The 26,501-nt window shown below is 44.2% G+C and overlaps 1 protein-coding gene across 8 annotated transcripts in view; it reads left to right on the forward strand.

Moving 5' to 3' along the window:
* CACNB2 (calcium voltage-gated channel auxiliary subunit beta 2) overlaps positions 1–26,501 on the forward strand; it is a 1,556,216-nt gene that overhangs the window by 967,044 nt on the left and 562,671 nt on the right. Inside the window, exon 1 of one of the 8 annotated variants that reach the window (XM_069648582.1) lies at positions 18,939–19,292. The exons of 6 other annotated variants lie outside the window; for them this stretch is intronic. In XM_069648582.1, the coding sequence (XP_069504683.1) occupies positions 19,224–19,292 (69 nt within the window). In that variant the 5' untranslated portion in view covers positions 18,939–19,223. Of the gene's footprint in view, positions 1–18,938; positions 19,293–26,501 lie in introns of those variants that run through there. One more of the 8 variants, XM_069648586.1, reaches the window with a different exon arrangement.

Below are 26,501 nucleotides of genomic sequence, written 5' to 3' on the forward strand. Positions count from 1 at the left end.
TCTTGTGTGGGGAAAATGGTTTCCACAGGTGCAATACATTATTGAGAACCACTGTGAAGTACAGCTGTTTTATCACTAATGTCTTCGAACGTTTTAATATTATGCACAAATTGGATAGTTGTCAGACACTTTTTATTCTCTTGCAAAGGTGGAGACTCATTTTTACTCTCTTGAAATTAGATTTACACTCTAATTCTAAATATTTGGAGTAAAATAGTCACTCCAAAATCCTGTCTGGAGCACTGCATCTCTCCATAGTCTATAATAATCATAATTCTAAGAGGAGGCAAATATATATTGTTTTAACACCTCACAGGAAATGCCAATTTTGTGTGCCTAATTCCGTATCTTAACATGTGAGATTAATAAAATAAACATTACCAAATTCTGTAGATCACTGTGCACAATTAGACACTTGAATAATTGCTCTGTGATTAGATTTGTACAAGTTACATTTTTTAGCCATTTTCCCCTAATCTTAATGTGGCACAATATATCTTTTTGTACATATGCTCATAGATAACTTCTAACTACAACATGCACTTTTTCCCTTTTGTGGAATTGCATCAAAATGCAGTGATTATTTTAATTATTAAATATGTTGGTTTTGCATGCATTCATTAGCTTTCAATGTGTGTTGCTAGTGTGGAGTTGCAGGCTTTTGCCTGCAGGTGGCACTGGTGTGCGTTCCCCCACATGCTCCTTTTGCTTGGTATCAATGCAGAATGTCTTTTTGCTTTGCACAGAATTCCATAACCTTTTTGTGAATGGAGTTTCTATGGGGCCTGGAATTTGATGGATAGTGACAGGCCCTTTGTAGTTCACTGGAGGCCAGCCATCTTCTAGTGTCCTTTTTTGTAATCTTCATAGTGGCTTGAAGAGGCCACCAAGGCCCTGGTGTAGCCTCCTCATATTTTGTTATTGTGAATTCCTGAGCTGGGTTAAGCTTGGAAATGTGGATATTCAAAGGGTTTCATGTTCCCCTTAAACAGTTTTGAAATCCACTTAAGTAATACCATGTTGTCAGGGCCAGAATTCACAGTTTTAAATATAGTGTGCTGTAAAGTGAATTACAGTTATGGCAGAATAAAGTGCAACATTCAATGTTGGTTCCTATATGACTCTACCTTGCACCATATTTTGGGTAAAATGAAACCTATGCAAATCTAGTTGCTGGCATTATATACAGTGGTGGTTCACATAAGGTTGCAGTAGGTCTGGAATTTAAATAATTTTGTACTTAAACATAGTAATTGAATACAAATCACATTTAAACTGCAAACACATTTTCTCTGCACATGGTATCTGAATTATAAGGACATGTTAAGAAATCCAGTTCCCTTTAAGCTTAAGAGTTGTGAGAATTATTGTTTTGGGACCCAATGCATTTTTGTATTGAGACGTGCAATTTAAAACTGAATGCATTTTGGTACAACTTAGATGCAGACTGTTATTGTAAGATTAAGTACCCTTAAATGGAATCCTTGACTCATGCTGACACAGAATAGCACAAGTCATGGTGTAGTTGCTTCACATTATCATTTAATTTGATATTATGTGATAAGCGGCCATTGTGCAACTTCTAATTTATGACTTGACTCACAAATAAAATAGGCACAGAGAATACATCTGATTCTATGAAAAACATACAAAGTGTTAAGCGATTGCAGTCCCTGCTCTTGAAATGTACAGGCAGACCTATGTGTAACGCGAAAGGGCAGAGGTGTTTTAACATGGTATCTGTTACTGGAGAATAGTACATCTACAGTTGAAAATACATGTAGACTGAAACCTATACACAGGCACAATGAAAGATGTACATGCATACACAGATTGGCAGCTGCACACATGTATAGAATGAAAGCAGCACCCACATGATTATTGAAAATTTAGCACATATGTTCATTGGGAACTGTATATACATATTCTGAGGAAACTGCATTTTTGTGTTCAGAGAAGAATTAAAAATCCCTGAGAGCATTATTTTCTGAATTCAAACCTGCACGAGTCCTGAGCAAGCTGCCCATTGTCTACATTTAAAAGCCCTGTGCATAGCTAATACATTCACAACCCCACACACATCTCCCTCTGTCTTTCCTGCTATCTCACTAATGCTCTAGATTACTGCCCTAACCCCATGCTTGTTTCTGGCTCTTTTTATATTGTGGTTTGGGCACCAATTGTTTGAGTAAGAGTTATGATTTGTTATGTTATGTCCATTTACCAATCTGGGCAAGGATTTGTGATTGGTCTAGATTAAATAGTTGCACCGTTCCCCTTGCTCCCTGACTAATATGCCTTTTCCCCCAAATATCATCAGGTGCTGTGACTTCCCTAATGATTCTATTTCACCCATGCCCCAACTCCCACAGCACACGGTCTCAAATAACCTATCCGGTATCTTGGGTTCGGGTTTAGGCAACATGGGGGCCAATCATCAGTTATGTTTTTTAATGTATCTAAACAATTGACAATGTTGTGGACCACCCTCCAAACCATTGTTTTCAGCCTGCTATGCCACTACAGATGGGTAAAGACCATATGCTATCCATGCTTGACCCCACCCCAAAAGGGGTAGCCCAACGCTAACTGCTCGGTCACATCCCTTCACCAAGAGTCTGCAAGCAACCCCATAAATGTTTCAGCTTCATTGGGCATATTCAATGAGGTGCAGCTTGGGTCTGTAGGCAAAGGAAACTTGTGCCCCACATTTGATCAAACTCATCAAACTTAAAGTTGGAAATGCAAAACTGATGAGTGGAGGGTGTAAGGCACCACATTCCTTTTGCCCCGTTAACCACAAATCCCAATTAACGGTATTCCCCTGGCATAGGTCTTCTGACAGCTGTACTACCGATCCAAAATCAGGATGATTCCTACTTGCCCTGGCCCACAATCTCTGGATGTACTGCACTATGGGTGACTGCATGTGGCCCTGTAAAAGTGCAACTAAAATAAGTGCTCTCATTGAGAACATTAAAAAGGAATCCAGTGACCCCCACCAAAGGTATTCATACTTAATGCAGTTACACTTTGCATGGGTGCTTTGTATAGGCTAGTAGCTTAGGGTTAACAGGAATTGGACAACTCTTGTGAAATCAACAAATAATGTTTGAGCCATTACATATCACACTGTAACTGGGTATGTTAAGATGTATCTGGTCATGATGGAGGCACTAGGTTATATGACAATATATATCTGTATTACAAGGCACTATATGAAAAAAATGTGGTTTCAGTTGGGCATTTTAGATCATAGCTGAACAGATGAAATGGTTCCTAGGCATGTGACAGTTGAATATGATCATATGAGGCTCTACACATGATTTTGAAACTGTATCCTGTGTAGGAAAGGAAACTGTAACATGGTGTATCTGTTAGTCACTAGATTTGAGGCAGAACATAGACATGCAACTTGGCATATGGTATCATACCCTAGGAAAATAAGGATTCACTTCGACAAATGTGGCTGTTTATAATATATTTGTATTTATTTGGCATTTATTGATTGCTTTACTCCAAAGCGCTGAACATAAAATGTTTGCAGTACAATAAAGTGACAATTTGATTAGGTTACAAAATATTTCCAGGTAAAGAATTAGGTACAATCAAGTAATAATTGGTTAGGTTACAAAACAATTCCAGGTAGAGAGTTAGGACTGAAGAAGATAGGTCTTTAAAGGGGTGCGAAATGCAGTGTAAGAAGTAGTAGAACAGTGGGAGTAGGGGAGATAATTCCAATAATAGGGAGCAAGAAGAGAGAATGAGCAGAACCGGGATTGGGCACAAGGGGGATGAGGGACTGATAGCAAAAACTGGGATTGAGAACGAAGGGAACAAGTGGCGACATAGAAGGAGACCAAGGATGATAGATAAGTGGGAGCACGACCATGGAGGGATTTAAACACCATAAAAAGAAAATTGAATTTGTGCTAGGAGGAAAAGGCCAACCAACCAAGCGAGGACAGATGTTGTGAAATGGAGTCCTAAGGGGATAACTGGTAGAGAAGACATATAGTGGTGTTAAAAATGGATTTAAGAGGGGTCAAACGGGAAAGGGGAAGACCAACGAGAGTAGAAGAACAGTAAACAAGGCGAGAGACAATAAGAGATGAAATGAGGAGTTTTCTGGCGCCAAAGGTCGGATAAAAGCAGGCTTTACGGATATTAAAGAGATAGAAGCGATAAGACCGGGAGATAGTAGAAATGTGGAGAGAAAGGTTAAATCTGTATCAAAGTAAAGACTGAGATTGCAAGCTGTACTGGACAGAGGTAAAGAAGAAGGGGGAAAGAGAAGGAAGAGGGAGGGGTCAGGTGGAATAGTGGTGGCAGGGAAGAAAAGAACTTCAGTTTTCGAGAAGAGTTTAGAACAAGAATGTGGTCTGATATCAACAATTTGATTGCAAGTAGACAGGAAGAAAGGTTATTGTGAATAGCAGGAGTAAAAGTAGGAATAAAGAGAAAATGTTGTGTGTCATTAGCATAGAAATGGTGGGAAATCCCAAAGGATGAGATGATAGCAGCAAGATGAGAAGTATAGAGGGAAAAAAGAAAGAGGCCAAGAACTGAGCCCTGAGGGACACCATGAAAAAGGGGAAGTGTTTGAGAACAGAAACAAGTCCATGAGACAGAATACGTATGGTTAGAAAGATGGGAATGAAATCAAGCAGGAACAGAGTCGGCAAACCAAATTGAAGCCAGAGAAGCCAAGAGAAGAGTGTGATCAAAAGTGTCGAAAGCAGCAGACAGATCTAGAAGTAGTAAAAGAGAGGAATGCTTAGTGTAACTATCAGAGTGCAGGCAATTGCAAACAGAAAGATGGGAAGTCTCAGTTGAGTGAGAGGGATGGAAGCCAGATTGGAGCAAAGGGATAGAGTTGTCATTGACAAAGAAAGTAACCCGAGTATAGACTAGCCTCTCAAGTAGTTTTGAGAGATAGAGAAGAAGTGAGATTTGGCGAAAGTTAGAAGGGAGAGAAGGGTCTAGAGACGGCTTCTTAAGAATAGGGAGAATAAAACCTTGCTTGAAGCAAGAGGGAAAGATTGATGTGAAGAGAGAGTGGTAAGATGGGAGACAAGAGAAGGATAGACTTGGGGAATTAGGGAAGATGGAATGGGATCAGAAGGTGAACCAGTGGGATAGAAACGATAAGGAATAGAAGAGGTCTCTAAGTTGGTAATGGGAGAAAGAGGAGATTGGAGAGGTAGGGGAAGAAGGATCAGGAAAAGAGGTTGAGGGAACAATGACTGCACGAAGAGAAGCAATTTTGGTAGAAAAATAAGTAGCCAAGTCAGAAGCAGTAAGAGTAGAATGGAGGGAATGTTCAGGGGTAGGCAGTGTTAGAAGGCGAGAGAGAGATTGAAAAAGACGTCGTGGGTGAGCAGATTGGGTATGCAGAAGGTCAGAATTGCCCTTAGCTGTGAGAAGGGCCTCATCACACAGAGAGTGATAGGATGAAAAAGAGAAAGACTCAAACTCAGAATAGGACCTGCACCAGCGATGCTTGAGACGGTGAAGAACTCAGTGCATTGAGCGCAGATCGGAAGAAAGCCAGAGTTGAGCGGGTTTGTGAGAGGGAGGAAAAGAAGAAGCAGGTAAAGGGTATTTAGCTATGAGTAAAGAGAGGAAGAAAGAGAAGTACCAGCATCATCAGCCGAGAGAGCAGATAATGTGGAATGGGAGGAAAGAGCAGAAATGAAGGATGAGATAAATAGAGGGGTATTAAACGCTTGGAGGTCATGACGACAATAGGTGGATGCCTCTGAACAAGCTAAGGGAGGTGAAGTAGGAGGAGGGGGAAATGGAGAGAGATGATGATCAGAAGAAAAGATGGGCAGGGTAGGGACAAGAAAGCACAGTACTGAGGAGACGAATATAAGGTCCAGACTGGATATGAAGCTGGGTTATGAGCATGTATGTTGGCATGTGAGGCTGCAGTTAGGTATATGAGACTGTTGTTGGTGTATAAAGCTACTCATGGGAATATGCCACAATACCTTTCTATATGAGGGGGTAGTTAACATAATATGCTTCATGTGGACATATGCCCCAATGCCTGGGCATATGAGGAAGTATACTAGTACTATAGCATGTAATGGCTGTAGGAAGTCAGTGGTTCCGAAAGCACATTAGTTTTAAATAACCAGTTTAAATGTAAAGTGTCATGTGTTTCAGTTGCAAAGAACAAAAGGAGCACCTAACAGTCTGTATTCAGAATCTAACATTTGGAATGCCCATTGGAAGAACTGATGATTACACCCACAACACACTAAATAGACCTACACATTTCACTAATTCAAAATATTGAAAGTTCTTTTTAATGTGTAATGTTCACATCATTGTGTATTAGAAACCCTTGTAACATAACCATAGTCCAATTTTCAAAATGAAATGCCAGTGGACACATTTGTACACTGAATCTTTTTTGGGCACGCTGCCCATCCTCTGGAGTTACCACAGACACTGTAATAACAAAGAAATAAAAACAAATTACTAATTTTAAACTAATGCTAGGAATGCCTCCAACTGCTAAACTCAGATTTATAATAAAAACAACGACATACAGAACAATGTAGTCCAACATCAATGCCTAGAACTGCCATCCTCCCGCCATGATGCCCAGTCGCGTGTCAAACGTTACCAAAAGACCCCATGGTTTATAGAGCCACTCTATGGTATTGATCTGATAAACATAGAAAACCTGCTACAACTCACCTATGGAAATTAGTTGCATTTCTCTGATATGAAAGTCAAGGTACAGAATAGAATAACGTTACATACACACCCTAATAATAGTGAAAAATAGGCAGGTGTGAATGAGAAAACCTCACATCTTTTACATCAACTGCAACACATTTCTGTAAAGATAAGAACTCTATTTAGAAATATTGAATGCATCGCAGGATCCACAGGAACTCAACATCCCTCATCAGATCTTGAGAGCACTCTCCTGTTCTCCTGTGAGGATATTGCAGGATCCCAGGCAGACTGCCATGAGAAAAGGGGTTTATTTACGAAGGCTGTTATTCAGAAAAGTACATTACACAGCAATCACAATATGCCTATAATAAGCAGATACACTCTTCTGTTGACAGAAAATACAGAAACCTTGCACACTTGAAATATCATTATATCTCGCAGGAACTCATGCAAACCAGCACTAGAGTATCACAGGAGGACAGGTGAGGGGCTGCAAAATTGAAATCAAAGGGAATCAATGAACACTTCTATTAAATATACAGGAAAAGAACTACCTGATACAAGAGAATGCCAGCTAAATCAACATGTGAAGCAAAGTATTTATTCACAAATAGTACATACAGTGCATTCAAAGAGTACCTTGATAAAACATTCTATGGCAAAAGTATTATCAGGCCAAAAGTGCAATCCAGAAGCTTCTCTCTCTTCATTACCGCTTCCACTTTATATTCTCACCACGGAGTGTCTTCAGTCTGAGCCATGGTTTCTTCTGTGTCCAAGAAATGTCTCAGTACAGAGGATTTTATTTTTGTAGTACGTATGTTGGATCTATGTTCCATCCAATGGGTGTTTACTTTGTGTGACTTTTTTTCAACATAATATGTGCAACGTAGACACTAAGCCTCTGATTCATGGATTATTTGCGACAAAAGAAACCGTGATTTGTGCGCCATTCTTCCCGCAAATCCCTGTTTAACTAATAGGGATTTGCGGCCAGAATGGCGCACACATTTCTTTTTTTTTTTGTTTTTTTTTGGTGCAAATAATCCATGAATCAGTCCCTTAATGGTATAGAGTAGGGTTGCCCAATTCCAGGCCTTGGGGGCCGGAAATATGCAGTGGTCGAAGTGTACCAAAAGAAGTAGTGGAACTATGTTGCCTTCTAGGCTGCCCCCGCTCCCCACCAAACCCATTGCCACGCCCCCTCCCACTCACAGTACAAACCCGTAAGCAGAGCCGGCCCTAGGGGGGGGCGAGCCGTGTGACCGCCCAGACCGCCACGCCCCCCAGGGCGCCTTTTGCCCCCGCCACTCCAGCTCGGGGGAGTCTTTCAAGGGCTCCCCCGAGCTGGCGTTGTGGGAAAATGTGCAGCAGGCGGCCTTTTACTGTAAAATGTGTCCACGGGGCCGGGTGCATGTAAATGCACCCCACCGCCGTCGGCACTTTTCACAAGAGAAGGCGCCATTAGCCCCCCACCACGCCAGCTCCAGGGAGTCTTTCAAGGGCTCCCCCGAGCTGGCGTGGTGGCAGAAGGCGTGGCAGGCGCCTCATTGTCATTGAATGACCCGCGGCGGCGGGCTCATTCAATGGCAATGGAGTGCTAACGCGCCCTATTTAACCTCCTCGCCTGAGAGGAGGTTAAAAATAAAAGTGACCCCTCCTGGACCCGCCCTTTTCGCCCCGTCCCCTGTTAACCAGGGGGGCGCGTTGGGCGAGGGGGGGCGCCAATTTGCCCAGGGCGCTGCTGCACTTAAGGCCGGCCCTGCCCGTAAGCACAGGCACCTGCTGTTTAAGCAAATGTCCAGTGCAGTGCACTGAAAGTACAAGTTTCAACTTTTTCCTACACTTTTATTTTTAAATGAAACCATTCCGGAACGGTTTCTTTTTAAAATAAAAGTATAGGGACAGTAAAACTTAATTAAAAAAAGTAGAGGACCACCGCTCTGAACTGCTCCCACCCACTTCGAGCACTGGAAATAGGTTGGATTTTCAGGATACCCTTCAGGTTTGCAGACCTTGGGGCCCGGAGTTGGACAACCCTGGCATAGATGGCGTTCTTTCAGTCAGATATCCCGTAGGCTTTCATGTTTTTTTCCAGATACTCGATGATGGAAAACATTGCCTTTCATGACATTATAGCAGTTACCACAGTTACGGTACGGGTATCTAACATTTTTAGGTGTTGAAAAAATTGTTGTTCAAAAAGGAAAGACCTATTGCACAGAACACTTAAGTTATAACTTTTGATACACCAAAACATTTTTTCAAACTTTTACTTGGGCTATGTTGGGTGGCTACAGGCTGAGAGAGGCACCGTACATCCTGACCAACGACGACCTCATTTCTTACCTACCACACCAGCGTGTTAATTCTGGGCTGCTCAGAAATAATGTAGGCTGTGAATATCTAACAGTGTTCACTTTATGTATTTACTAGGCTTTGCACTGTATCATGCTGCATGCCACATTCTGTCACTTTAGAGAACAAGGATTGAAACAATTTGGGATAAATTTGTCTGGAGAAAACAAGACCCTTGTTGAGTAGTAACACCTGATGCTGAGAAGGGTCCCCTATCCTTCTTGTTCAAGGAGTTCAGTGAAAGGCCAGTTTGAAGAATTCTGTTTTTAGAGGATTCTGTATAGCAGTCGACTGAATTCTGCTCTCGGGTTAGATTTAAATGTGGTCCAGAGTCTCAGTACTCCTAGTGATCTGCATCTGGGCCTATTGCATTTGTAGCACAGGTGTTGGAGCTGGGTCCAGAAGATTACCTTAGCCATCTAGTTGGAATATAATGGCACTATCTCGGGCCCCTACGCCAGTATGCTGTGTGAAGGAGACAGAGGGTGTTGACTTTGAACCTGGATTCTACATGAAATCCTAGGAGAGATTGGAGGACATGTTTTATGTGACCTTTCAGGGTTCGAAATTGAGATTCAATGGGCAGGAACTAACACCAGCCCCTGATGTCACACATCGTCCTGTAGGCAGGAGCTACCGTAGGGGAACCAGGAGCTACCAGAGATGCTCATTTAACTTTGTTCCATTTTGTATGAACCATTGTGTTTAAATGTGTATTAGATGTGTTCTAATTGTTCTTTATTGACATTCTCAAATACTCAAAAGTGAACGTCACATTTACAAATTCGGAAGGTGCCAGTTGGCCCTAGGAGCCAAAAGAAGATCCTGCAGGCAGTTGGGTTCAAGCTAGCCAGGCCCTACTATACTAGAATCAGGAGCTAAATAGCTCCCAGCTCTCATCAATTTCGAATCTTGCCTTTTTTCCATGGGTTGAATTAAACCAAGCCTGGGGGCATGGTTCTGGATTCACTGGACTCCAAGAGTTTTATTGGAGGCTGGTGTAGATTGTGTTACAATGTCTGAGGCGAGCCTTCACAAGTGCTGTGCACAGCTCCTGTCAGTGCTCGGTTAGAAGGAGTGAAGAGCCAGAAGCTTGTGCCCTTACTCACAGTATTAGCCTCCGGGGCAAATGAAAGATCTGCATTGAATATGACCCCTGGACTCTTAGTTTTCTGTGACGCAGTTTGCAGGGTGTGGGCAGGGTGTGGGCCAAGACTTGTAGACCATCCCAGCCGTGCAAAGTCTCTTCCAGAAGTAGGGTGTTGGTCTCATTTCTATCTAAACAAAGGCAGCTCTTTCACGCAATGTTAGATTAGAGCTAGGCAGCATGACTCTGGTTATTATTGAAGTGAAGATTGATGTATTATCTACTGAGATTCATTGGAGAATCTGCTATTGCCTCAGGATTCGTACCATTGGGCACATGTATGTGTTCTATAGGAATGTGCAGAGCTTTGATGATAATCTAATGTTTGTGGACAAAATGTATTGGAAATGATGTGCTTGCTAGATTTAAATAAACCTACAAGAAAAAAACTGAGACAATAATGCTTAGTTATCAAAATATTTCAGACCTTGGATTATAAGTGCTTCTTTGATTATTATTAGTTGTTTTATTAGTTGTATTAGGCTAAGTACTGCAATCTTCTACAACAAATACAATCACATGCATGTAGATATATTTAGTAAGTTTAATATTTACCTGGCGAAAATTGAAAATGTATTACAGGTCTGTGAGAACAATCTCGTACTTCAAATTGCCTGGTTGCCTGGCTTTCATATACTGATGACATTGTTTTATTTGATCGGACCGTAATAGGACTCCAGAATAGTCTTAAAGCATTAGAAAAATATGCAATTGAGCATGGCCTTGTCATTAATGCACCTAAAACAAAAATTATGTCTATTAAGGCCAATAGAAGGAATCTGAAAAAATACAATTGGACTATGCAGGGAACCAAGTTGGTAAACAGTTGCCAGTACATAGGGGTCCTGGTGACTAACAACATGGGCAGGATCACACTTGCCACTACAATAACGAATAAAGGACTGACCAAGTTTAAGGCTGTTGACTCGTTTATACGGAAATCAGGTGGGCAATTGATAGAGGGATTAAACCAACTGTATAAAACCTGCATTGTGCCTGATATTCTATATGGACTGGAGTTTTTTTTGGTATAGATGACCAGAATGGCTTAACATTATTGAAGGTAAACTATGGAGGAAGGCACTGGGGCTGTCCCAGGTGGTACCAGTTGAAGCAATCTGTAGTGAGTTAGGTCTTATCTCACTTAGTACCAGCAGGATGATAGGTATGTGTCATTTCTATGGTAAGCTGCTGATGAATTTTGGTAATTACAGATCTCTAGACCTCTTTTTATATAAAGATGGACATTTGGAAAACCATAATGCTCTAAAACCATGGAAAATGGTTATTTATGATAATATAGGCTGTACTTGTGAGCAGACCGAGAACCTGGCTCTCAAATTTAAAGAAAGGCAGTGGTCTAGGATCACAGCAATAGAAATAATCACTTAACGACAAAAGTCCTTTACTCCGAATACTCTAAGCAACCCTTTCCTATAAACTCACCACCTGTCTATGTAAAGAATCTTCGAGATTCTGGGGCAAGACGATTTATTATATTAAGATTAAACCAATTACCGGCGCTGGCACCCAGCGGTGCTTGGTTTAATATTCCCCATAAAGACCGGTGCTATAGATTATTTTAAAAAGCAATGGAAACTGTGAGACATTTATTGACCGACTGCAAATTTAATCTCTTTTTATGACAAGGCATACTGCCATTTGGTTCGTGATATGAATTTTATCGCTATGGATCAGTTTTGGCCCTATTTGGTGACAGGAGAAAACCTGGTAATGAACTTAAATATATATATATTTATGGCTTATATAGTTTCCACTTGGAAAACCTTTAGCCCTTTTATAATATGAACATACATACAAATCATTAAAACCCAGCAAATAACACAAGATAAGTAAATAAATAAATAAATAATTACGTCATTCACAGAAAATTGCGGCAAGAGAGGCGTAAAGGAGAGGAAAAAAAAGAAAAAAGGAAGATAAAAGGATACAATACATTCATAAAAATAAAGAAGTCATGTTTTCAATACTACTTATCAAAAGGACAATGAGATTGGCGCTAAAAAGCAGCCATTAACGGCATGCCGTTAATAACATGTCTGTCTTGGCTCGAACCCGCAAACAGCGGGTGATTAAGAGTGCGCGAGCACGCGCATCCCTGCATGCTGGTGACGGCGGTACCTGCATGCCGGTAACGACCCTCAGACCCCTATATAGCGGCATCAACGAATGCGAACATAACTGCTCCGGTCTTGGCAACCCCCAAATAGCGCTACCGGTATTAACATAGTGCTAAGAACAGGGCCGTTATTACCGGACCTGGAAGTAACGTCATCGCGCCGGAACGGGAAATGCTTAGGCGGCCATCTTCAAAAACACAATCCATTGCCATCCTCCACATACAGGACCTTCACCACCAGAACTCCTAGCACACCACGGACAAAATGTCAGTCTACCCAGAAAGGCATTGCCCGCTGCCACGGTTCAAGCATGAGGAGCTGAACATGTTAGCTGACACCCAAGTGGCGAATGCTGATGTGGTGTTCTGCAGCGACCTCAGGCGTCCAGCCCAGCTGAAGAAGAAGGCCATCTGGTAAGAAGTTGCCCCGAAAGTAAGTGCAGTCGGCACCACTGCACGCACAGTGCGCGATTGCAAAAAACGATGGGATGACCTCAGGCTGAGAGTTCGGAACATCCTGTCGGCCAATCGGAGCCAGGGGCTGGCAACAGGTGGAGGACCTCACTCACCAGTGAAATTGGCCAGATGGGAGGAGACTTGCAGCTCAGTCATAGATGTGGAGTCTATTGAAGGAGTTGGTGGAGCTGAGTTTGGCGTGCCAACATCGGCAGATGAAGGCGAGTGTCCCTACAAACACACAACAACTAATCGTCACCATTGACCTCCAAATGTGACGGCAACGCCAGCCAATAAATGGCCCATTATGCACACATATCCATATACACATGCTGGGCCCACCACTATCACATCCTAATGCATGCTGCATGCTGCGCCCATACACAAATACACACCCGACACACAGATGATCTGCACGTGTCATACAGCACGTCACTCTCAACACACATCAAGGCCCAACAGCAGCCACCATGGTGTACATGTATACACCTGCACGATTCCAAACAGCACCCCCCAACCTTGCATGTACCCAGTCCGCTGAAAAGCCAGGCATGCAACTGATCACATGGCGCCACCTGCACAAAGACAAATGCATGCATGATGCAAGCACCACCATCACTGATCATGTTGTACAAATAATCTCACTAATACACCTGTTGTGTACAAGACATCACATGAGTGGACATTGCTTATTTGTTGTTTGTCAATTTATTGATTCATAGTGAACTGTGCCCATATACCCACACACCCAGTGCCCACAGTTCCCAATACATGGCACCCTCTGCATCCAAGTACATCTGAATGATTGGTCTATGACCAATTGCCGCACTGCGCGACCCTCACGTGTATCGCGTCCTAGCCTATGCCCAACATCTACTCCTTACTCTCCTTCTACTTCACCAGGTGGTGGCAGCTCTGTGTCAGGTGGCAGTGGTACATTCCGCCGGATGCACATGTTATGCAGCATTGCACATACCATGATGATCTAGCCCACCTTCTCAGGCCCATATATGAGTGCCCCTCCCGACCTGCTGATGCAGTGAAAGCGTGCCTTCAAAAGGCCAAACGTCTGCTCAATGACCACACGCGTACGTGTATGTGCACGATTGAAGTCCTCCTCATGCCTGCTTTGCGGGTTCCTCACAGGGGTGAGCAGCCACGCCTTCAGAGGATATCCAACATCACCTACATGGGAGCAGAAGGAGGTATGTGTAAGGCTAATGCTCAGTTGCCATGTGTGCTCAGCCTGTACATCTTTCAAGTTCATATGCACAATCCCGTCAATGGCAGCCACATCCACATGTGTATCAGCCCTGTACAGTGCATGCCAATCCATGGTGCTAGCCTTGGGTGACATACATGACCTAGGGTCCTAGGCATTTAAACCACCAGGCCCCCCAATGCATTTTGGCTAGGGCCATTATGTACGCACAAGTGAGGGCTGTGTGGCGTCGGATAACTCAAGATACTTTCATCCCTCTCCTCCCATGGCCCAGGGGCATTCCCCTTGCATACGCATGTATCCCCCCCATCCCTCTCCTCCCATGGCCCAGGGGGCATTCCCCTTGCATATGCATGTAGCCCCCCATCCCTCTCCTCCCATGGCCCAGGGGGCAGACTCACCCAACAGCCAGCCACTTTGTACAACGTCTCCTTCCATGTAGCGGGGTAGTGAGGAGTTCCGCAGCACCATGGCATCATGCGTGGATCCTGGGTATCTGGCACAGCAATGTGTTATCTGGCTGGCATCATACACCATCTGCACATTGATGGAGTGATATAGCTTCCGATTGCTGTACACCACCTCCACGGCATGTGGGACTACCAACTCTACGTGGGTGCAGTCGAGGGCACCAATTACATTGGGCATGCCTGCCAGTGCATGGATTGCTATTTTGGTGGCATTTATTTGCCTCCTGTGGTGTCCATGGTAGGGATATGTAGGCACTTGTGTGCTTCAGTAGTGCATCCAGCACTTGTTTTAACACAACAGAGAAGCATGATTGTGACATGCCATGCATTTGGCCCACTGTGTGTTGGTAAGTGCCTGTGGCCAGGAAGTGGAGCACAGATGCCACCTTCAGCAGAGGGGGGATGGCTGTGCGGATGTTGATAAGGCTGACCAAGTCTTCCTGTATTAATTCCACTATGTTGGTGATGGTGTCCCTGTCCAGCCGGTACAGGGTGTGGATCTGTGCTGGGGTTAAGTCATATGGATTGGCCCTTATACGTGGAATCGATGGCTGTCTGCAGGGAACAACTACCTGCACTCGTGGGATTTGCTGGGAAAGTCTCACCCTCCTTCTCCTCCTGCGTCTCCTCTGTGTTGCCTGTTGTACTGCCTGCTTAAGGACTAGCAGTGCAGGCATGTCCTCCAGCCCCAGTATGGCAAGTGCAAGTGGTAGCATTTTGGTTTGGAAAGGGGTGTGGTGTCAGTGTGCTTCTTTTGTGCTGGCCCTGTCTCCATTGCCTCCACCTGTGCTGATTGTGTGCACCTGTGGCACTTGGTTACACATCAGTTTGCTGTTAATGGGTGGTCCGCGTTGCCGGTTTTGGCGGCATCATGGTGGCCCTTCTTACCGGCATCTCGATGTCGGTATGTACATGTCCGTGCGACTCGTGGTGTCCTCTTTGTTGCGGGATGCCGGTATTACCGGCACGCCGCCCGCGCGCCCGCATGCTGATATGGTGGTGCACGGCCACAGCGGGTCCTTGTCGATGCCGGTGGGACCGGCGTCTAGGGTCGTAATACTACGGACCGGTATTGGAGGCCGGTATTGCCTTACCGGCTCCGTTATTGCCGGACCGCCAAGCTCGTAATGAGGCCCAATGTCTTCATAGCTCTTAATTATTACAGAGCAACTCTGCAGTTTCTAATTTTGCAGAGATTAATAGCAGGAATTTCGTCAAAGCAATTATGATATTAGGTTTCTCTCCTTCATCCAGTATAGTCCACCATAATTTCTCAAGATGCCCCGTGTTTAGCTATGGTCTCTCCCATGATATTAAATCTTTCTATTTATTATCTGTGGAAGGAAATCTGTAGGAAATTAGGATAATAATGGTTTGATGTTTGTATTTTTTTATCTGTTTCATCAATTGATGTTTTTTATGAGATATAGATTTTTAAGGATGTTTCCAGAGGTGCTAACTGCTTTTGATGGCTCTGTTTTCTAACTATGTGAAACATCATTTACTTATGTTCTCTCTCCACTTCTGTTTTTTAATTGTGTAAAAGGTTTAATTAACCAATAAACACAAAAAAAGAAAACATTTAGATACTGTATCACTCTTACTTAGCGATCAAAATAACAAAAAATTGATGTTTTGTAACTTTTATATCAGTTATGTGTGCTTCAGAGGAAAATGCAATATATGCATATTTATTCCTAGTGTTCTTTTAAAGATGTTCATATTGAAATAGTGGAGGCAGGTGGTCTACTTTTCCAAAGCATCCTATGCCTTGGCACTTGATATAAAAGTGACGACGAAAGGACAAAGGAAATGGAGGAGGCACCCCAATAACCTGTGCGGGGTCCCCCCCCCCCCGCTGGGTAAGGTGGAGGGTGCCCGCCAAAGCGCGGCAAGTCAGGCAAAAGCCAACAAAGGGCGAACAAAGGAAAGGGGTGGGGGATGCCCCATATAACGGGCAGCCGCCCGGTAGCAGGCAGTTTCAAGCCCCTGCCAAAGGACGCCCGCCGGGAGACAAAGGAAGGATTTCGACCTTGTGATAATAACGCCAAGGGCGTGGGTTCGATCCCTGTATTGGCCACTTTTGCAGGGCTGGCGATGCCTGGGGGAAAAATGCAATCTGCATTGCAATTGCGGCGCTGGGTCACTAGCGTTGCGGGAATGCCCGCTACGAGGTAGAACAGCTTAACAGGAGTGAGCGCTTGCTGTAACATCTGTGCAGAACCTGCTGACACAGGTTCAGATCCTGGCAGGGCCAAACTCAGCCTTTCAGTAATAATAAGCAGCGCTCAGGAGCATGAGGGTCGTAGCCCTAAAGAGATGCCCAATTATTATCTTGCGTGGAGAGCAAGGTGGCACCGGGACGGCTCGGAGAAACTCCTGTGTATTAAGCAGGTGATAAGTAGCCTAACACAACATATACCTAGGGTATTCATTTACCCCGCAGAAGATTAAGGTGGGGAGATTGGCCTTACATGATAAGTACAATGGAAAGGGGAGCCTCTCTTTCGAAAGTTGGGAGGTTGTGCGTACATGACAAGCAAAAAATTGAATCTGGGCTGAGACAAGGGGGAGCCGGTGGTGTGAGTTCAGGGAAGGAAATGTGTTAGGGGTTGAAGGTTCCCCAGAACAAGCACAACGTGGTCACAAGTGAAGCCCCTGGTTGAATAGACAAATAGCAAGGGCATTGGCCAGCATGGGGCATGGGAAATTTTTACATAAAACTGGGCACAAAGTGCACTAAGTTCCTCGGGAGGTGTTTCAAAGAGCGGGCAGGGGCTAAAAAGTGGTAGGGGCCGAAGGTTCCCCAGAACAGGCACTACATGGTCAAAGCGAAGCCCCTGGTTAAAGTTGCAAAAGAATGAGTGCACTGGTCAACATGGGGCATGGAAAAGTTACAAAAATGGGGCACAAAGGGCACTGAGCTCCTGGAAAGATGTCACATAGCGGGCAGGGGCTAAAAAGTGGTAGGGGTTGAAGGCTCCCCAGAACAGGCACAACAAGGTCAAAGCGAAGCCCCTGGTTGAAGTTACAAAAGAATGAGTGCACTGGTCAACAGGGGGCATGGAAAAGTTTACAAAATGGGGCACAAAGTGCACAAGAGCGGTCATGGGCTGATTAACGCAAAATCCCCAGAGTATGAACTAGGGGAAGGCAGACATTTGTCAGCAAAGGGGGTTGGAGCTCCTTGCTTGGAGGTCAGCACAAAACTCTTGGAAAGGTAAAATGAGGAAAGGGGGGAGCCACGGTGGACGGTAACCCACCTGTGGCGTGGCGGTGTTTGGGCGACCAAGCACAAGAGACAGACTCTGAATGAGCCAGAAGAAAGCCGGGAGGATCTTCACTCTTTTCGGACCAGCGCCTCTTGGGAGCCTAAGCGGCAGGGGCGTCTGGTGGTAACAATAAGGGCTCAGCTTCCCCCAAAGAAACGGTGCTCTCCCCACCCAAGAACACCTGCAAGGGCAGGCGAGGCACAGACGCGAAGGGTTGGGATAGTTGTGACTACATAGGACTTTGTGGAAAGAAAGAGGGAAGCAGGTTGTTGGGCACGGAGCAGTCGCCACATCTTCAGAACTATTTTCACTAATGTGTACAGGGTTTTTTATGATGTGAAAATAAATCTGCGGCCTTTTCATGCCAAAAAAAAAGACGGGTCTCATTCTGCACATTACTGGGGGGACAAAGAATGGGCATGGACAATGTTATCGGTGCAAAATGGACAGATGCACGGGTTATAAGCTAATAGTTACCAGGACCAGCGCATCAGAGACATTTCCGTCTTTCTATTTTGGCGCTCTTTGCTTTGCAGGCTTAGCAAGCTGTCATTTGAATTAACATCTTGCCCCCAGTGTCCTCGCTAAACACTTGCAGATATAGCGCTCACCTGTCAATTGAGTACAAAATGGAGGGTCTGGCTGATGAAATCCATTTGTGTGTACGCTAGTTCCCTCTTAATCGGCTTCATAACAAATTTTTAATTGCTCGAAATTCTTCAGATCAAATTAAAAAATACAATTGTATCCCCAAGGCACTGCAATTGTTACAACTGCTGTTCAAATCTGGATTGCGCACACCCGTGCTGTTTAAAGAAAGGACATATATCAGGATGAGGTGTGATAACAATTAGATAGTGTACCAGCTGTTGCATAATTGCAAGGACCTTACATGTCTCAAGCGGTTTACCCTTGAGATGCAAAATGGTGACTTGCCAGTGTGATGTCATCAGCATCCACGTACAACGCTTTTGCTGAGCATGCTCAGTGAAGTGACAACCGCCCCCCACCCAACCTGACCCCTGTAGAGATGAAATGACCTTTGCACTTGCAAATGTCAACAAATACAGTGGGCAATGATTTTTTTTTTTTTAAAACCTTGCCTTTAACAGCATTCTCTGAAAAACATCAGACCTGAGATAAAGCAGAATGCAGGTGCATGTGGAAGCTCCATGAGTTTTCGAGAGAATCTGAAACCGGGAGCGGGGGGGCTCACAGAGCGCATGGGGTGGCCTGCCTGCTCTTCTTTCTCCTTGCACGCCTGTAACGTCGGAGACAAGGTGGGGATGCGAGTGCTGGGCGGCAGGGAAGAGGCGCAGACAGCTTCCAGCATAGCATAGCATGGCCAGGACGGGAAGAGGGACCCTGCGGTGCTCGACGCGCTGCACATGTGGTGGTGTGAGGGGGACCTGCGCCCGCCGGTGCTGCAGCTGCGGACACTGATTGAGCTGCCTGGCTAATGAAGGCCACCTGGATCCGGATTCTCAAAAGAGCTAAGGGCGGACGGCAGAAGAATCCGGACACATGTGTAAACCCGCTTTTCTTTCATTCATGCTTGATTCTATTTTTGTGGGGTGGTGGAGCTTGAAGGGCATCAAGGTGGCGGACGTGTCTTGTTTGGGATTGATCCAGACTGGTTTCTCCGCCTGCTGGCAGGGGTGATGAGCAACCATGGCTCTCTTTCTGTTTAAGTCAACATGGGGGGCATGAGTATTTGTACGCGCGCACAGTTAGCGTTTTCATTCAGGATTTAATGATGGTGAATTTTGGAATTGTGAAATAATTTTGCGAAAACGGTGACCGGTTTCCGAAGCGCTATTCCGTGCAGACGTCAGCTGATGTGTCATGGCATGGCAACTTAGAACTGGTAAACCGGGGTGAGCATGCCGTGGAAAGCTGGTGGCGTTACATTGCCTTGCGTTTCTCCCCCGAGCCTGCCATTGTGTTGGGTTTGCTGAAGTGATGCTTGCAATTGCTGTATGGTTTCGCCTTTCACTGGGCACTGATGCTATTACAGTGTCTGATTGAGGGACGCATGCTCTGATTACCAAGTAGAGCTCGCGCAGCGTACACACACACACACACACACACACACGTTGTCGTCTGGAGGAGCAGTGGACATTTGTGCCCCGCTGCGTTCATTTTTTATAAAAGACACCCCTGTTTGAGGCGCACATTAAACATGCGCGTGCCAGCCAATGATGAGTCAAAAAAGCTCATTTGCATTTCTCAAGTTGTTGTTTTTGTCTCTGCTGTGTGCTTTGCTGTCATTTGCTGTAAAGCGGTCTCTGACGGTGTGTGTGGCAATATGAGAATAGTACCCATTCTGTTATAGCATTACCTGATGTTGGGCATAGTGCCACCCCATTCGCAGATTATTTTTTCGACTACTGTTTTCTGCTCGAGCTGAGAATTAAGGCATCAAGGGTTCTTTGTGTTGACCTTCACTCAAGCGTGATGACCTATACTGCTGGCCACCTGGCACTGCCCACGTCCTGTACTCTTATTTGTTGCACAGTATTGTTTCTTGCCAAGCTCCTTACACTTCTAATTGGTGTTCTTTGTACCTAATTTGATGGCAACCAATTGATCAAGCACTTAAGTATGTAGCGCTCAATGTGACTAAAGGACAGACACAGATCTCTGAGGTGAGCCCTTGACTCACTGAGCTATCTCACTTACCAAAAGACACATTATGCCTACAAACATAGCATAGCACTGCTTTTCACCCTCCAGCATTCCCCATATGATTCCCATGTCGCCACCAGTGAACCGCTCTTCCCTCTGCGGGCTTCCATTTCAATCCAGCAATGCACTCTGGGAGTTCTACCGTGACTTAACATCGACTGGGCAAATTGGACTCGAGCAACAGATACAAATGATTGTTAAAAGGAACTTATGCATTTCGAGGTTATTGTTTTCTTTGATTCAGGTTTGTTTTTACCTGGATGATGGCCAGTTAGCCTAGTAACATTTGCTTTGTACTTGATATGTTTCTTTCTTGTTGAAAATGAGCAATAAAGTTTGAAAAAAGGGAACTCCCCCGAATTCCAACATATTTTCACGGTGTTATGAAAAGTTCTGGTTACCATGTGCTCCACCCGGGATCCAAGAACAAGCAGGAGGCGTGGGTATGCAAATGATCATAACATGGGCACTTGGCCACTTCCTGGACCATACCCCATACTTCTTATGCATCCCAAACCTGCACCTTCATTATAGCAATATACAGAATTGTCTGAGTCTGTTGATTCTTTGTGGCATAAAAGGCCTCTGGTTTATTGCATTTACACAGCAATCAGCTAATTCAAATCTGTCATCACTGCAAACCATACTTTGGCAAAATTGTTGTTCTTGTGCGACAACCAGCCGATGAAATCACAAATTCCTTGCTTCCCCTTATTTCCAACCAATGGATAATTCCCCACACTAACGTGAGATGGGCGTTTAGATTCTATTAAAGACAAGGGGGCGATTTATTATGCATTACAATCTTTACTCTGAAACCACAGCAGCAAAGAAAAAACTTTTACAAACAAAAAAGTTGTAAAATCAGAACTAAATAGAGTTCAAAGTCAATGTAAGCTCCCCAATCCATCATGGAGGATAGGCCATGCCCTGCAGGAGACCAATAAGCAGGGACCCTTCCTTATAGGTCCATTACTCTAATCCCAATTCCTCTTTCTGCAGCTGACTTGAACCAGACTTCCACTGCACAGATCAGATGGTAAACGATGAAGGCAAATCCAGCGAAGCTTTCGTACCACGCACTCCATAACTTGTAACTGCGAGCCACACTCCTGATCAGATCAACTCGTAGCTGTAAGAACAACAAGCAAGAAGGGTGGCTGGATGGGAAGAACAAACCAAAGAATGTTCTCTCTTGAAACACCTGTGTACATGCGTGTCATAACTGTCATAGCATATCAAGGGTGGGTGTGTAGGATAATAATCACCTCCTTGTCTTTAATAGAATCTAAACCCCCATCTCACGTTAGTGTGGGGGATTAGCCATTCTATGACAAGACAGGAGGCTCATATTATGCAAGTTCGAAGCTCTTGTATCCCATTAGTACAACATGATCAATACAATAGAGACAATATAATAAAATAATAGGAAAAGAAAATGTTTTAAAAGCTTTCAGCTGACCACAAGAGAATTGCCCAAACTAGGCTGCCCGAATAACTGTCTCATAAGGCATAGCCAAATCCACTGCATGATAAAACAACAGGAAGATGTGCCAATTCCAGCGTTCCTTACAGGCCACCAAAACTAACTGGTTAAAAAGGGGGGGGGGGAAACATTGAACAAAGTTTTCCTATACTAATAGGTTAGGAAAAAACCCATCGGAACCATAAACGCCTCCGTTGTCCAATCAAACATTTAAAACACTTAAATTCATACCATCTTTGGGAACCTAGATAGCAAACCAACGAAAATAAGTACCTAGCACTTCTGGAGATAAAGAAAAGTACCCCATAGGGGTGAAAAGATTTGTAGGTTCCATCCCATGCGTTAAAGGAAGATATCGCATTAGAAAACAGGGCATGTCACATAACTACACTGGGGAACCAAGTGGGAAAGACAAATCTTCATAAAAGGTAAAATGGGAGTAAAAGGTCATTTTTTAAATCTGTAATTGGACGACCCTTCCTGAGCGGAGCTGAAAAGCAATAGACTTAACACACAATTGTCTTCAGACATATGTGTATACTGAGGACGGATGTCTTCATGAGGTAAAAGCAGAATGGAAGAGAAGGGCCCCACCTGAAAAGCTAAACCTGTCAAACCGCCGACATAGAGACTTTCAGACCTCCCGAGCTCTTGAAGAAGGACTCTGCTACCATGACAAAAGGCAGATATTTACAAACCTGACCCGTAAGAGGCCAAACTTGGCAAGGAGAAAAAATGTATCTTACATCCAATTGTTACCATTCTAGTGATATCTAAACCCCCCTGTAGATATGCCCGGTGCTTGAACCTTGTTCCCTCATCCATGGTTGATAAATCCCCTAGAGGATCAAAAACTAACCGAAGGAGGACCCCTAAATTCCAAAGCCTTAGCAAGAATCTAAACTGCAAAGAACTGATCACTAAACATTTAAACTGAAGTTGCACACCAGAAGAGGTCTAACCTCTATTTCAGCCAATTTGAAGAACCTTGAAGCTCACAGCACCCTGAGCTGGCACCTTATTGCAAAAACAAACTCTTGTGAAAACCCAAAGGTCCACCTGCCATGCAGGTGACTAGGAGAATCAAGTCATTAACCAAATATATCCCAGTCCTCTGGGAATCGCACTGACAGACACCTTCTGATAGTTAATGTAGAGACGCTGGAACGCATTGTGATAGAGGGTTGTAATAACTTGGATGGGAGATTAGTATCACTCCCCGACCCCTTTATCCCACCAAGGGATCTTGAGCCTTCCCAAAGGAGGAGAACCCTCCCCACTTATCTAAGGAAAAAACCTTGCAACCCAGGAGAAGGCTACCTTGAGGACCACATTAAAGTCCCGCTTTACACCCTTGAAATAAATACACTCTTGCACTTCTAACCAACCCCCTGACCGTGGGCTCCGCTTAACTTATTGAAATACCAGGAATTAGCGCAAAGGAAGGTAACTGACGGGAGGGAAATGCTCAGAGCGAGTCTGCACTGGTCACGAGCCAGAACTCCTGTAAAAAGGAAAACAGAAACCATCGGGAGTTACTCCAAGAGGTGTATATCATGATGCAATCTCCCGCAAAGTTGGCGGGAAGGGGAATGAGGGGGCAAAGGACTCTGGGATAATTATCAATGCCCCGTAAATGAAAGGTTGTGAAAGAAATCTGGGACAACCGTCCCCTCAAGCCCTGAGGTCTGAGTCTCTGTATTCGTGTGAGGCTGACTTGCCACTAAGGGAAAAATTAAGCACATTGTCCATAGCACAATAGCACTTATATAGTACTACGAACACTCAGGTATACGAGTGGTGCTCATCACTACTACGAACGGTGTGTGGTATTCACTTATCGATCTCAGCAGGATGAAAGACTGATTTAGACCTTTCCAAATTAGGAACCTGTATTAGTAGGGTCAGCACGGATGTGAAAACCAGCACTCTATTCGCTGCACTGTAGAAAAATATATATGTATATAAATATATAACGAAAGAGGTTAAACAACGCTCTTGAGGGTACAGAAGCCTGCTTGTATTCCTCAAGCAGAGGAGAAATTATAACACACTGTTAGACGGATAGCTGAACAACAGGCCAAGCTTTGGGAGGAAAACCATGGAGTAGGTGCCAGAAAGTTATTATTTGGCAACTCGTCCATCTGATACCATGAAGTGTTTTCAAACACTCCATCCAAATAGAACATGGTTGCTAAACTTGCCATGCAACCAAACTGAACAGTTACCCTCGAGCTGACCTTGTCTCCACCAATAGTCCAATAGTGTAATGAATGTCAAAATGGACAAATAGTAAGGGAAAACACGTCGCCACTAAAGAAAGCCTCAAGCTCTGCAGACCTCAATAGAGGCACAACGCATCATCTTTTTCTTCCTCATGATGAGAGAAAAATACTGCAGCTTAATCAGCTCGGGTATTGGGTGGAGCAATTGATATCGGGGAAAGCAAAACCTAAGGAAAGGACTGAGTTGTCCTGAAACTAACTACTGTAAAGGGCGACAGAATTTTAACTAAAAGACGAAGGTTAACACCAGAGTGATGGCTAGAGAGGAAGGTACAACCCCCCACATGGGTCTGTTTATAACAACCTCCACACACTCCTTTCTTTAAAGTACTTAATAAATAAAATATAAAATAATAGAAAGTATCCAAAGAAGAGGGGTTACGCCTTCACCAGGGACCGAACCCTGCCCTTATAGAAGATGTTATCTACTGAGCTATCCGGGCTACTGGCCATTCTGAAAATGCAAAATGTGTTCCAGGCATCACCTAAACCTATTGTTTAGCAAAGAGTACACTGAGCAAGTGCACCTCAACTGCTCATCCTAGTAGGGTGTGGAACCAGCAGCATACGAGCGATTCACCTCGCAGAGGAACACAGGCCAAGCCTGTCACCGAGCAGGTGACAGCATACCTACAGGGAAGATAATGACAACTGCCACATGCAGCACCTAATACAAAACAAAACTGCCGACTTTTAAGGGAAGAATACACTGAGCAAGTGCACCTCCAACTGCTCGCCCGAGCAGGGCGTGATAACCAGCAGTACACGAGGGGGTAACCTTGCATTAGAACTCAGGCAGAACCTGAAACCGAGCAGGTTACGGCACACCTACAGTGAAGGTAATCATCAATGCCATATGCAGCAACCAAACAAAGCTGCCAACTTTAAGCGAGGAATACACTGAGCAAGTGCACCTCAACTGCTCACTCTAGCAGGGTATGGCAACCAGCAGAGGGGGCAACCTCACACTAGAACACAGGCAAAACCTGCCATTGACCAAACCATTTACAGCACTTCAACAAAATTGCAGACTGGCAGCGCATTGGGCTCTTGCGCTGGATGGTCAGATTTTGACCTAACAAACACACAATCTATCAGTATACATTCTTTCCTTCTAGCACTAAAGGTAAGGAAATGTTATTGTGTTACCAGGGATACAAAATTACAAACATTACACAAAAACTATATTTTTTAATATTAAGATGTTCACGCCTGAGGAGTATCTGTGATTCCAACCCCTGTTGTTCTGCATGGTCTTCCTTCCAAGACCAGCAGGTTGCCCTTGTGCTATAATCCTTCTGAAGAAATTATGAACCAACAAAATCCCCAGTAGGAAATCCATGCTCAACTGAGCCAAAAGGTGACAATCAAAATACATCCATTGTAAAATATAATTATTTAAAATATAATTATTTAAAATATCTAATCTTAAAATATATTTTCTAAAATATATAAAAATCTATAAAAATAAATAAATAAACATGTGCTTTATTTGGCGGGCCGCGAACCTGGGTCTTCCTGCATGGAAGACCTGCAGCTCAATCCTTGAGCTAACCTGCCTCTGAACTGAAGCAGAGGCTTTTGCTACAAACATAAGCCATAGGGGGCAGGCCAAACCTAAAGCCTGCAGCACCTCAAATCCCCAGGCGACCATACATCCCCCAAGGGGCACGAAGTACAACAAGAGCCCCGTGCGCGCCGGGTCTCAAGCAACAGCTTCTTTCTGACCGGCACGCAACGGGAGCCTAGAGGGCATCACGCCCAATAAACCACTACGCCTGGAATTCACAGGCGAAACGAAAGAGGGGACAGTGTAAACAACACTGCGCGTGCGCACCGGGAGAGAAGCCGGGCTTCTGCTCGAACGGCGCGCGCAAGTTCAAATGGTCACAAATACATTTTACAAGTGCTTAAAACACTTAAGTTTACAAGCGCGAGCGACTGAAACGTAAGATATAAACGTAACAAATATTTTTGCTAACATTCTGAAAGACCCACAAAATAAAACCAACGGCCACAGGCGGCTACCCAGATACAATGTATCAAGCATACAAATTCCTTTAGAAGAAAGGTAATTAACACATATTTACTATATATATATATACCATATTTAGACTAATAAAGCCTACTACTGACAAACATGCAACACACAACTGAAAGGGGTGACTTAGCTGTGGTGTCAGCAGCAAAGAAAGAGGAATTGGGATTAGAGTAATGGACTTATATAAGGAAGGGTCCCTGCTTATTGGTCTCCTGCAGGGCATGACCTATCCTCCAT

This window comes from Ambystoma mexicanum, chromosome 2q, assembly GCF_040938575.1.
Source record: "Ambystoma mexicanum isolate Mex_15411 chromosome 2q, UKY_AmexF1_1, whole genome shotgun sequence".
Taxonomy (NCBI): domain Eukaryota; kingdom Metazoa; phylum Chordata; class Amphibia; order Caudata; family Ambystomatidae; genus Ambystoma; species Ambystoma mexicanum.